At 35.2% G+C, this 14,706-nt stretch overlaps 1 protein-coding gene across 1 annotated transcript; it reads right to left on the bottom strand.

Moving 5' to 3' along the window:
• Window positions 1-3,936: 3,936 nt before the first annotated feature.
• LOC124631911 (myrosinase 1-like) lies at window positions 3,937-8,138 on the bottom strand. Its single transcript, XM_047166545.1, has 9 exons — window positions 8,019-8,138; window positions 7,820-7,947; window positions 7,294-7,462; window positions 6,566-6,836; window positions 6,116-6,349; window positions 5,718-5,849; window positions 5,240-5,413; window positions 4,559-4,809; window positions 3,937-4,161 (listed from the first exon to the last, which is right to left on the bottom strand). The coding sequence occupies exons 1-9, from the start codon at window positions 8,069-8,071 to the stop codon at window positions 3,993-3,995; spliced, it is 1,581 nt and encodes a 526-aa protein (XP_047022501.1). The 5' UTR covers window positions 8,072-8,138; the 3' UTR covers window positions 3,937-3,992.
• Window positions 8,139-14,706: the final 6,568 nt, after the last annotated feature.

Raw genomic sequence — 14,706 nt, 5'->3', positions numbered from 1 at the left:
CTAAGCTTATATATTTTCTCTATAGTTTAACACAGTTATAAAATTATTTGACAGCTCTTAAAAAAATCAAAACTTTTTTTAAGAGCTGTCAAATAATTTTATTTAATTAAGTTGTTCAAGAATTTAACGCGTAAAGATGTCATTCATGCTTTTATTTATTATAGCTGTGATAAACTATGTATGTTCGAGTTTGGTAATTTATTTACAAACCGTTTTTTAAATTAAATAGAAGCTACGGTAAAAAAAAAACTAATTTTTTAATACATTTAAACAACAGGTTTTGCCAAATTTCTTAATAGCGACTTTTGAACAATTATAAGGGCATCATCATAGCCGGCTAATATTATGAAAGTATCGTTTGAGCTTGAAAAAAGTAAAGTCAAAGTCAAATCATTTATTAAGGCCTTCACAAGCACTTATGAACGTCAAAAAATATAAATAAAGTTGATTCTAGTTGCCCATTCCAAAAGTAGCTTCCTATGGAGAAGAACGGGAAAGAAACTCCATGGTTACTCCTTTAAAAATAATAGGGATTACAGTTTGTATGTACATATATACATACTATAATAGCATGCGAATATCATGTAGAATCACAATATACAAAGAATATGAGAATAAATAATGAAAAAAAGATTAAAATGCTACATGGTGTTCACATTTACAAATCAGTTTATATTTTTGTACAAACGATGTAACTTAGTCGAATCGCCCGAACCTGACTACTTATATATCTAAGATATCTACATGGTTAATTAATAGACTAGGCGAGAAGCAGCTGTCATATTAACATCAGTAGGTATGACCAATCGTTTTCTTTTACTCTAATCATCATCCTCCGAGCCTTTTCCCAATCATGTTGGGTTCGGCTTCCAGTCTAACCGGATTCAGCTGAGTACCAGTGCTTTTCAAGAAGCGACTGCCTATCTGACCTCCTCAACCCGGTTTCCCGGGCAACCCGATACCCCTTGGTTAGACTGGTGTCAGACTTACTGGCTTCTGACTACCCGTAACGACTGCCAAGGATGTTCAATGACAGCCGGGACCTACAGTTTAACGTGCCATCCGAAACACAGTCAATGGTGTCTAAGATATACTTAGAAAGTACATACAAACTTAGAAAAGTTGCATTGGAACTTGCCTGACCTGGGATCGAACCCGCGCCCTCATACTTGAGAGGTTGGTTCTTTACCCACTAGGCCACCACGACTTACTTTACTCTAATAAGCGTCCGTAATTAGGTAGCAAGCACGAAGAATCAATCCGATTCGTAGGCGTTCATCGGTAATAGTTTATTTAGGACCAAGAGCCCAAAACATATATTTTTGTACAACATTAATTAAATGATATCATAACAACATTGACTAGGAAAATACCAGTGAAAACATTTTCCAAAATAGATTAAAACGTAAAAGTTTATATTTAAAATCGTCCTTTGACTCATTTTAACGGAATTTATCATGGGTAAAATAATAATAAAAATAAAGGCTTTATAAAAATATCAACTGGAGCTTTCAACCAAAGTATAAAACTGTTTGTCAAAAAGTTCATTATAAAATTAAAATTCACTCGATATCTCTTTGATATCACTACGTAAATATAATAAAATTACCTGCTACCTTTTTTTATACACCCTAATTAGATCAGCTCTCAAAACAAAAAGCAACTAATGACGTCACAAATATAGGTATAGTTATCGGCACGAATCTTGAGCTCTGACCTACATCTGCGCAGAAGTGATTTATTAGCAAAGAACCAATCCCGAATGACGGCTATTACGCGATGCACTGCGGGCCAATCCCGCCCCCGTGCCTCACTTCATACCACAAAAGGGACCCAATAAATTACTTCTGCGCAGGTGAAGGTCAGAGCTCAAGATTCGTGCCGATAACTATACTGATACAGCTGTTAAACTTAGAACACCCCTTTTTATCGCAGGTCTAAAAAGGATTTTCCCAAATGAACCTTACCGTAGATTTATCGCAAATACTTACGCATACTAGACTAGCAAACTATTTCTAGGAAGTCGATCAATCTGTGTCCCTTCGTGTCTAAGTTCATAGATCTTAGAGCAGTCCGTTGTAAGCTGGCCTATATAAATTACGTAGATATATAGCAACGTGATCGACTGTCTTGAAGTGGTTTATGGTGCATTGTGGGAGGATAATATATAGTACTACGGATATTGTTGATAATTCCATAAAGTTACGACAGATGTAAGGAAAGAGTAAGATTTTTCACAAAAAATAGCTTTTTAATCATATTCTATGTTCTTTTTTCTTCTGTAAGAAATGAACCTCAATTACATTGTTTCAGCAATATTACCGAATCGCAACAAACTGACTGTCGCATTCATAACATAATTATTTGTCCCTGTCACATTGCTATTGGATTTTGCAATAATTCGATACCTTTATTTGAATTTGAAGCATTTCGGAACCGAAGTGTGATAGAGGAATTTGTTTGTTTGTCAATGTCAATTTGCACAGGTCGGCCGGAGCAAAGATAATCGATCCAGGTGGGGCTTCGCGGGCAGGGCGGACCTTGGGTGCGAGTGCGGGGCTGCAGTGCAGACGATGTCCCACCTAATCGCATGTCCACTGTGCCCTGAAACTTGCTCGCGGGAGGACTTAATGAGCGCATCCGGCCGTGCTCTCGCTGTGGGCATATTGGGCTGGCATAGTGTAGTCTCAATATATGACATGTCATCGACACGAAAGAAGAAGAATATGCAGTGATAAGGAATTTATTGTATTGTGATAAATGTGATGCAGATTACTAAAATGTAAATGACAAATCTTTTCTAATCTTATACCCTTTATAAAACACGATGCAGATATAAAAACTAAGTTGGGTTAAGTTAGGTTTTTCTCAACGTTGCTTCCCAATTTAAGGCGCCCCTGTAGGCGGTTATATATAGGAATCATGCGGTCCATAGCCCTGTTTGGGACCCTTGTATGGCGTAGTTGAAACAAAGCTGTTTATGTTTATGTACAACGGCGAGCTTAACCCAGAATTGGGTTCTCTTACAGCCAACCTTAAAGCCATAGAGAGATTCGATAGATCAAAAATCGCACAACAAAAATATGAATACCTAAACAAAAATATCAAATAACAATACACTAAACATATATATGTAGTAAAACTACACAACACGTAAACATAATACATATAAAAAAATATATATTATATATTCATAAATATATATGTATTGATAGCTATTGATAGCTTTCGGTTCCATTGAGGACGGACTTATTAGATACAATCTGTAGTGGTTCTCACCTAAGACGTTAGAGCTTCCACAAAGAGACTTTGTATAAAAAAAAGATATTTAAACAGCCAAAAGTATGTAATAGTTACGCCGTGTTTCAGCCTCATCTAGTTGTTTCAGACAAATTCTTGACAGTGAGGAGCTACTGCGTTTTGTATCGCTTTATACCTTAACGAATTTTCAAAAAAGAAAAACATTCACTTCTGCGTCAATGAAATATGGTAGTCGTGATTCTGCGAGTCCTTGTTCCCTATTCATATTGTTAACCTATTCACGCACAAAAGGAGGAAAGTCTTTTTTTCTGATAATATTGAGTGTGCATAAGTTCCTATCTGCAATCAAAATAAAAAGGGGTTCCAATACTTTTGTATTGAAAATGATATGGCTTTGTATGGTAAACCGTAGATAATTTTTTACCATACCTTCAAAAGTAGGTACTTTATGTTTTGAAATACCATAATAACAATAGAGGTTATTGCTAGAACGTAAAATTGTGATGAAAATGGTTCAAATTAATATCCTTTTTCAATAATCTAACAAAACACCTTCATTTTACGTATCCATCTACTTACTTTTGACAAGTAGGCAAATAGGTATGTACATATTGTGTATTAAATATGACATGTGTAGGTAACTTTATAATTATTGAGTTGGACAATAAAACAGAATTAACTAAATTTGCCAATCATGGTTATAATTTATTTTAATACTTTTGTATTGAAAACTAATGATAAGGTAGGTATTGCCATATATTGTAAGTTACAGGCGCCTTAATAAAGTCGAAATCAATACGACGCGTGCGCACAATTTTGGCGTAGTTATACGCAGATAGTTTAGGAGTTCGCGTCTTGTTTGGACTGTTGAAATCCACCTTGAATAAGCCGAATGTTACACTGAAAAAAAAAAAAACAAAACCAGGCTATAAGTAAAAGCATATAAAAAGGGTTTTAATGTATCGATAAAGTTTAAGTCCTAAATAATTATTTCGAAACTGAATCTACGGTGATTATGTGGGTCCTTCACACATAAAGATTAAACTCAGCTGTCACTTTGCAGATTTCTTCTCTTTCATGGAATCTTGGGGGCCTAGGAATGCTTACAAGCACACGTAAATATGTATTATTATATTTAGTAGGTACCTCCTTTGGTCAAGTTTCAAGCACATACAGTTAGTATTTTGAAGTGCTCGACAGCGTAATAACATAAAAACTTGGAAAAGTTTTTACTTCGACTCCGTATGTTATTATTTAATTTTAATTAACTAAATATGCCAAATAAATCAAGACTTACGTATAGCCATAATTCCACTCAAACGTATCAAGTAGGCTCCAAGCAAAATAGCCTTTGATATTGCACCCATCTTCATGTATGGCCAACAGAATTTGATAGAGATAATCGTTATAATAAGAAACTCTTTCATAATCCGCTGTTTGGCCAAAATCGGATAAGCCATTTTCAGTAATTATTATTGGTATTCTCTCCAGTAGTTTAAAATTATTTTGAAGCCAGTTGAGAACTTTACGCATTCCGGGTGGGTATACCTGTGAGAAATGTTTGATTAGTAGATCTTGTGCAGTAAAAATCATTCCAAGAAGCAAAATAAATGAGGTAATTGGAGTTTGTATTTCATATAATTTGCCACTCATGAGCAGATTTTATTACATGAACTAAAAGAAAGTAGGTTCCACTCTCTAAGCGACTATGGTTAAGTTGAAGACGATGACAAAGAGCACGACTATGAATAATATCTGTTAAAATTAGGGTGTATCTACACGGTGCTAGTAGCTTGCGCATGTGTAGGCACATGCGTAGGATACATGCACATTAAAAACGTGCTGGTCCAGCGACTCGCGCATGTACTAAAGCGACCCACCCGCATGCTCTTGTCACTTGCGCATGTTAACTTACTCCAGCTACATGCACCGTGTATGCACCCCTATTTACACATTTCCTTCAAAGATTATTACTTACGCTTAACCAGTCAGCACCGGGTCTTGGCCAGGCTTTGGTTTTGTCTAACCTGACTCCCGTATCCTGGTCCATTGATGGTACTGCCCAAGAAGGATCTGAAGATGACTGGGAAGCCAAAAATGAGGTATAGTGATTGATTCCTAAGAAATCAGCGCTACCTTGAAGGGCTTTTACCTGAAAAAAAAAATAGTTAAGTAGATAGTTATGTTTCCTTTTGCTAAATTTTAAACAATAAAACAAAGCCCCTTCTTGTGTCCCCGTGTCACTTTGTACGCTTAATTTCTTTCGCTTTCTTCGCTTTGTAATCTTCAAAACTACGCAACCGATTTTCATGCGATTTTTTTAATTGATGGATGAAAGAGGAAGGTTTATATGTATAATAATATATGTACATTAAATAGTAGGGAAATAATGCAATCCCGTGCGAAGCCGAAGCGGGTCGCTAGTTATAGTATAATTTATTTTATTTTAAATTAACCTCTTCCTCTGTATAATACGGCAGACGTGATTGCAGGTATCCTTGTTTGTGACTCATACTGTTAACCCGTTCGCGAACAAAAGGAGGATAATCACCATCTTCCGAGAATATTAAATGGGCGTAGATTCCAATCTGAAATAGAAAGCAAACTATATAAAAAAAAGTAATAAAGGTAGATAAAGGTATCCCAGAATTTGTAACCACGTTAATAAACAATAGAGGTTTGAACACGATATCACGTATAATATAACCTCAGTCTCAATTGTTAATAAATATGTGTGCAAATCGCCAAAGCATTATAGCATTATATTTTAACCATGTTTCCCAAAAGCATATTTTGTAACAATTGTAATTAAATATCCAGTGTTAGCAATAATAATAAAGTAATTGAAACTTACACGCATCCGTGAGTATATTTCTCCAGCCTTTAAATCTTCAGGATTTCCGGGATTTTTTGGTTCAGGCCAAATTACATCGAGGCATAGGCCAAGTTTACCATTTTGATATGGTTTAAATTCCTTTTCATAAAGACGATACACCCTGGCGTGTGCTAGTAACATGTTGTGAATACATACGTATTCGTTTAAACCGTGTGTCGCTTCCTCGGGAAGGTATTTGTTAAATTTAATACCCTGGAGTAATGTCAGAACAAAATCAATAAATTGTTATAAGCCTCACTTGAAAATCGAACCTTATCGATAACGTCGAATCATTAAAATAATGTCAACGGAAAAGCATTATTGTGACTCAATATCATATTCCCATGAAAATTACTTATCGCAAAGCTGATATCAAACCTCTAATCTTATTGTAATTAGAAGCAAATCTAATGAGGCACTTGAACTTACATCAGCACAAACTATATCTGGTTCGTTGATCGTTACCCATATTTTTACAAGATCTCCGTACAGATTGAATAAAATTCTCGCATAGTCCACTAAATAGTCTACAAGAGTTGTGTTTTTCCACAAGCCAAGGCCCTCTAGAGCAGTAGGTATATCCCAGTGGTAAATTGTAACTACAGGAATGATGTTTGCTTTTAAAAGCTCCACAAACAGTTTTCTGTAGTGCATCACGCCTTGGAGGTTTATGTAATTGGCAGTGCCATTTGGGAGTATTCTGTAAACAAAATAATCCAAAGTAAGTATGCACAATGTCTTAGATAAGTAGGTAAATAAAACCAATTAAAAATAGAAGTTGAAAGTTGGTGGTGATACAACCATGCATCGAAGAGCACGTAAGTGTCGGTCCTGCACCTGATCTCTCTCCGTTCGTTTTGGATTGTGTCTCATCGGGCTATGCGAGTGAGGGAATACTGAGTGCACCTGTATCTACGCAAAGACTTGCACTTTAATATGGCCTGCGCAGCTGGCTGATCTCTCTCTAAAGAACGATACATATTTGTTTTTATTATCATATTGACTACCACACGCCGCTTTGCTTGCATGATGAGTTGATAAAAAATAGCCTATGTAGGTATTAATCCAGGGTATCGCCTACCTACATACCACGGTCTAGATATTTATTGTAAAAGAATAACATACATGCATATTAGTAGGAAATTAGTAGTATTTACCTGGGCCACGAAATAGACATTCTATAATGGCTTACGCCAAGTTTTTTGATCAGATCTATATCGTCCATGTAGTGATGGTAAGAGTCCGCTGCCACATCACCGTTTGAATGGTCCGGAGTATATTCAGGGTGTAGGTGGATGAATGTGTCAAATATGCTTTCTCCTTTACCTAGTGAATAACACAGCAAAATTATTATCATTTCTAAGTTGTTCGTAGCAGCAACAATAACTTATAATATGATAGGAAGAACTATTTAGAATAAATTGATAATGAATAACAACAGGAGATGAATTAAATAATATAATTATTAAAGTATGTACTTTCTTGCTTTCTGTATTTTATGGTGGCGTTTCAGGCACAAAATACACAAAGTAACATACCTATGTATTTAATAACCATCTGAGTGTATCTAATTAGCAGTTGGAATAATAGCTAAAACGATATGTTTTTAAATAAATCACTATAAAGTAAATCTGAACAATATTATGAACACAACATATTTTACTAATTGTCAAAAATGCTTACCTTCTTCGTTCCATGCTCCCTCAATTTGGTATGCGGACGTCGCTACTCCAAATATGAAATCATCTGGGAAGGAGTATTTGCTTATCCCAGAGTATACTTCTGACCTCCCTCTTGCTAAATGCAGCAAGCTGGAACAAATAAAGAACAAAAATAATAACGCATTAGCATTTCATTAAAAAGGGAGTCAATTGATACGCACTTTAGGGAAACCAAAAGTAGTTGATTCAGTGCGACTCCATTCGAGCAACCCATTGTGATGACTAAAAGTGCTCAGATTATTTACAGTAAATAATGTTATATTATATTTTTAGATAAAACATACTTTGTTAGAGTATTATCCACGGCCAACTTAATCAAATACTAAATAATATTAAAATGCTAAGTAGCTATGGGCGATACGATGCGTTATCGCAACGCAAACGTGAAAATGAGGTAATCGAGGTTCTGAGTTGGGAAATGGTTCGAATGAAACACATTTGCGTACACCATAGCGATGTTGATGAGGTTCGTTCATCGTTGTCCATGTTTTGACTATATCTCGGTACTGATCGAACGCGATTCGCTTATGGAACTCAAAATAGGCAACCAATTTTGGGTTCTTCCGACAGCCGAAGCCCAATCGGAGGTCTGTTTGAGGCGTGGACTTGTCCTATTGGAATTATGAAGACTATAGGAGTAATGTTGTTGTTTAGAAGATTGTTAAACAATGTATGGTAATACATCACGCATTTGTGGTTTATGTTGTAGGTCAGTGCGGTTTGAAACTATTCAGAAACTGTGGTGGTTTGGAGGTGTGTTTTCGAGTTTTAATGGACATCCTCAGATAAATATTGTTATTGGTTTGGTCATAGTTTACAGGTTGTGTACCTAATATATTTCTTTATTTTATTATTTTCGTTAGGCTGATAGTACTTTTATTAAACACGTTAAACATATTAATTCGAATTCTTTACGTGTACAATTTGGTCTTCATATTAATGGGATGGCTTCCCGCAAAGCTTTTATGTCGACTCCGATACATAAAGTAATGAATATGTGGGTTAATAAGTTGATAAAAGTTTAAAGTGCAACGTAAGTGAACCCATCTACGTCAGAATTTTTGTAGGACATAGGTGTATGTATGACAAGGATTTTTGCAGGACATGTGCGTTGCAATATTGCAATCACTGTGTTCTATTTTTCTCCTACAAAATATCGAGCTCCGACTATCAGACGTGGGCGGGCAGTCTATAGAACTAGCTAAAGGTTCCAGTCATGTTTATTTGTTTTGTTTATTTTCACACAGATACTGATAGTTTTCTTAAAGTAGCAAATATACACAATATAAACAAAACTACGTGAATTTGTGCGTTATTATAATGTCGTCACGGAAATACCGTTTAATTTCAATAGTTCATGCATTGTTTCTTTACTTATTGTTTTATTCGTTCCACACCCGTCACGGATTACTACGTCATCAAAGTGACATTTAAGTAATAATTATCACTTTCATGTATGTATATTCAAAACACAATTTATTCTGCCTCATCAGTTTGGATTAACATTTGTTTTACCATTACCTATGTAATTCATCGGCAAAGCTTTGAAAGGCATCGATTTCCATAAAAAAAGACATAAAACACAGACGCCCTGTGGAAGGGCGAAACACATGTTTGATTAACTGTCTCGCTGTAATTAACGCTACATTACTTTTCCAAACTTTTTAGTATAAAAAAACGTTTTTAAATGTTAAACTAAATAACGCGACGTAATGGCAAAACTAACCAACTAACTAACATATACAATGTTATTTACTTTGTTGACATCACGCCGTGGTTTTGTGTCAGTAACTTCACAAATCCTATTCAACCGCTGTTGAATTACTAACAGGTTTCAGCTGCGTACTAAAAACTTTTTCAATTTACACTTTTTACCGTATTGGTTTCTAATAGTTATTGTTCATATATCATATTTTTAAGCCGCTGGCTAAAAGTAATATACTATGGGTCTCAGCACACATATGGGATCGGAAAGGGATCGTCACCGTATCGCCTCTAGCCGTTTAGAATGGTTTGTATTAAACTCCCTACTGCAACGCACACTAATCGGAATAATAACGTAATCGCCTCGCCTCGGAACAGGCTCCGAACTTGAATTCCCGCGCTTACGGCTCATCGTCCCCGCGCTTACGTTTCTCCGTCCCCGCGCTTACGTCTCTCCGTACCCGAGCTCACATCTCTTCGTCCACCCTTTCCCCTTTCCCCTCCCGCGACTTGCCTGCTAAAGACGCCGCCATTCGCAAGGAGTATTTCATTCGTGTTGCGCGTCAGCCAGGGGGCGGCGAGGCGTAAGCGCGGTGTCGCCTAGCCATAGCCGAGTTGACGTACAGGCGCTGCTGATACGCTTTCATTACGTGCATACGGTAGGTTGACGCCTGGTTGACAGCGAGGCGAATGGCGTTATGGTTACGATCCCTTTCCGATCCCATATGTGTGCTGAGACCTTATATCCATACCCATTATTCCACAAACAAAATAGAAAAAAAACTGTGTTTTGCTTTTACAAGTTTGCGTTTGCGTTTGCGTTGTAGGTACTAGATTTGATAAGGTCTATTCAAGGATCAAAATTGTGACACTTCCAACCACCACCTTCAACACAAAATTTTTATATTGGTAAACTGTATCACAAACTACAAAAGCGGGTTTTAAGAACCAACAGGAACAGCAACTACAGCGATTTTTAAAATTACTAAAAGAAGGTATCTTAATTGGCTTTTCAAGTCACGCTGTGTAGTAGATATGTTAAAAACTATTTTTTTTCTTTATAAGAGTCTGAATACTTCTAACGGTCAAAATATTTTTCATGAACATTGCTGAATAAAAACCGCCTATTTTGTAAGCCTTACAGTTTACAGTAAACGTAGTTTTTTTTCGTTCCATCACGTACCCGCCTATGAAAAGGAACATTTTATTAAAAAGAAACTCGACGACGAAAGCTAGCCTAGAATATTTTACTTTCATACAGAAAACCGCAAACTAAGTCTTTACATTTTCCTAAAAATTTTGAATAAAATTGAAAAATATTTTGTAAACTAATATTTCTTCCAAAATATTGAGAGTTTCCGCCGTTCATGATTACGTTACTTCATTATTTATGAAGATAAGAAATATCGAAAGGTTCGTATCCTAAATTTTGCGGTATTTTTAGAGCGTTTTTAAACTTTTAAGCCTAAGTTTGATTAAATCCATAATATAGTACCTAAAGAAGAGACTTCGAAAGAGAGCTCATTTTAATTAAAGTCCTAAAAATATAAACGTCGAATTTAAATCCTGTTTATTTTTTTACCAGCCAGTTAAATTTTTAGCAAGTAGGTATTTGTGGAATATTCATCGAGTACTAAGGCGATTGGTTTTATTTTGATTGTGGAAATCTATCACTTTTCTTTCCGTAAGTGGATTTAAACAACAATTACCAAAATATCACTTTTGGTTCAACGTAATTATCTCTTGATACAAAATAAGCATTAATGCGTACTCTCCTGAAACCATAGCGAGCCGTTTTATCTGTAAGAAACTTATGTTTCCCACGGGTTAAGTTACAACATAATTTCAGTTGAACGTAACCGCAGGCAAAATAATGCAAGAGATAGCGATTGTAATGGCCGATCACCATGGTGGTTTGGGGGCGACAAACATAGCTTAAAAGGTTACTAGTTGTGGTATTATACCCAAAACACCCAATTTCCATGAAACATAATCGTATGAGCTTACCAATATATTATATACCAATATACATAGCATTCGTTACTAATGATGACAATCATAAATTCAAAAATATAACAGACTATACTTTTTAATTTTTGCATATTCAAGGAAAAACCGTCAAATACCTAAAATAAAACTGGCATTGCTTTAACCCAGCAAATGAAAAAGTAGTTTAAATACATTTTCAAGTATGTATTTGTAAAATATAAAATCGATTACAACAAAAGTCATTACAACTTAGATTATTATGTCCGCCTACCAAAACTTACCTAGCAATGTGTTTACCGTAGCAACTTCTTGTATATCTTGATCTCAAAGTAACACATTCATAATGTAAATGATTTTATTTATGCGACTTTAAAATTAAATAATTAAAAAATATATGTTTGTGCCAGCAAAATAACAGGGCTGTCTTAAGAGGCTACTCATTAAAATCACTCATTGACAATCCAAATATTATAAAATAATTATGACAAGATGGCAGAATTTAGAATTTTAAAGCTAGGTGCCAAGCTACATAAAAATCAGGGCAATAATCCACAAAGTAGACAGCATTACTATTCGCATAAAAGCCTTTCATGATCAGGAAAGTCTCATAAGAGCTTCTGCCTTGAAGTACTTCAAACATCTTGGAAGTCATCCAAAACTATTTATAGCAAATTTTCGGTGACTCCCAGCTACGTCTTGCGGCGTACTGCAAATAGTTCGGCGCATCTCTGGAGGTTCAGCAGAATAACTTTTTGAAAATTTAAAAGCAAAGTTTTTTACAACAGTCTCCTTCGAAAACTTATGCATTGAAAAAGGCCACTGGAACCAGACTGTTACCAGTTCTAGCCGCATCTTCGTTGTCGTTTTATCGAAGGCAAAAGTGGAATTAATCAGCTTTTAATTAATGCGAAGTAGGTAGATAGAAAGTAGGATCTCGAAAGTACTTCATGCTTTTGCCACAATCTTTCCATAACTGATAAGAAATATATTTTTGTGGTGCAAACCATGTCTTATAATGCATTCAAAAAATAACCACGATCTTTTAATAAAATATAACCCAAATTAAAATCAAAGAAATGTCCGTGGAATAAAATCAAAGATATGAAATTGTAAAGTAAGATTCAAATTGAAAGGGAAATAAATTTTCGCAAATATTTCCAAGATGAGAACATTTCAAATTCCAATCTTGCACTTTAGTCCAATGGTAGACATGCAGATGGGCCGAGAATTTTCAGCGATTTGCATCGGTTGCAAAACTAAGTTATGGTAATCTGGCTATAAGTTACAAGCTCGAGCTGGTAAGCTTTTCAATTTTATTGGGAGATTGGATATTTTGAGCCTTAACTCCTCAGGGAAATAAAATCTCCCCGCTTTTAGTAAAGCGAATGAATTAATTTGCATAGCGTTCGTTGAATCATATTCTTTGGTTTTGTATTTCTCGGTCAAGGAAATTATTCAACTGGTTTCCTTTGAAGCCTTTTATTAATGAGTCTTTCTCATTTTCACAACATATAGAGAGTATATGCGCATTGACGTAAATATGCATAAATAAATAAACGTTTTTTAGACAAGACGTGTTAAACTAACGTTTAAAAGTTTTTGTGGTACGACGGTTAATTGTTCAAGAATTTGTGTATATAATTGTATTTATCATTTATTGCCTTTCTTTTTAAATTATCATAATAAACCTGTAGGTAGCATCTCAGACACATCGAGGCCATAGATTTCTAATCAAAACTCAGATTGTCTCTTTCTTTTCGTTACACAGTGAGAAGACATTATTCTTTGTAGTTGCAGATTCGTATCGGGCCGAAGACATCACTCTTTCCCCGGAAATAAACTTGCCAGGACAACACAGCTCTGTGTCAACGAAAACTCAGCCAAGATTTATTGAAGCTTACGACTAACAATATTTATATTCAAAATCTATGAGAAATATTCCATCTTTGTCAAAGTTTTATGAGATACTCGTATTTGAATGTTTGTATTTTATATTATTTCTGTTTTGTTTATTTACTTTCCGTTGTTGGCAAATTTCTTCTACGAAAGAGTCTTCCATCTTTCATCAGGGAAAATAGTAGTCAAGCAATAGCGCAAATTGAGGAAGAACTCAAAAATATAAGAATGTTTTATTAAAACATACACTTAACTTTTTATATGATTATAAGAATGAATTGGCTTGACTGTGGAAGAGTCACAAGGATTTCTAGTGGGTTTAGACTACATTAAATATGATTAATCAAATAGGCTTATCGCTGTCCAAGACTTAGTTCAATGTCCTGTAAATGTTGTCCAACTTATGTGAGTCACTATTTAATAATATCACTGTACCATATGTATTGTTGTTCGTATTCGATATCAGGCAAAGAAAACTGCGATAATTAGTTTCAGGCCACTGCTTTTCTATCAAAAGTAAACATAATGAAACTTTGGACATACAAAATAATACTATTTCTTTGCCATTGTGCTTTCTGAAATTTTGAAATATTTTCAGCGAAATATAGATCAACAGTCCAATTATACAAAAAATAACATTATACGTGCTTCAAATAATGAAGATTTAGATATTCTTCAAAACGATGCAAGCAGAAATATTTTCTCATTTAAGAAAAGGTCTGCTATTTTAAGAGGGTATATTTTTTTCGGCTGGGGAGCGCTTTATAGTGATTCTATTTTAACTTGGCTAGTTTCAACTCCGTTTGTTTACGCAGAGGCCCCTTGGCGGTGTTGATATAAATATTAATTGTGACTTTTTATGACGTTTTGTGAATAATTTGTGGGATTCGGGATTTATGTTTACTTTCTAAATTATCTACTGAAGTGTTTGTTCAAAATGTATATAAAATTTTTAGGTAGGCATGTAACCATTATATCTGATGGGTGCCTTTTATAAAAATTAAAGCAAAGTTCTCTATTTCACGCATCAAAGAAAAAATACATAGAAAACATTTTTCCTCATTGTTTTTCCTTGACACGGCAAAAGCTTTTCATTATGCTGACGTCAGCATAGTTAAAGCAGTCGGGTAAAGAGCAGGTGTCTGTCGAACGAGGCAAGTTTGCATCTCTTAAATCGTTTAACAGTTGGGTTTCATTATCAGACACTCCGCGAGAGCTGGCTCGTCAGGGTTATTATTCGCATGCGTAAACGTTGCTACC

This window comes from Helicoverpa zea, chromosome 7 (genome assembly GCF_022581195.2).
Source record: "Helicoverpa zea isolate HzStark_Cry1AcR chromosome 7, ilHelZeax1.1, whole genome shotgun sequence".
Lineage (NCBI taxonomy): Eukaryota > Metazoa > Arthropoda > Insecta > Lepidoptera > Noctuidae > Helicoverpa > Helicoverpa zea.
This window is presented reverse-complemented; position numbering and strand designations above follow the sequence as displayed.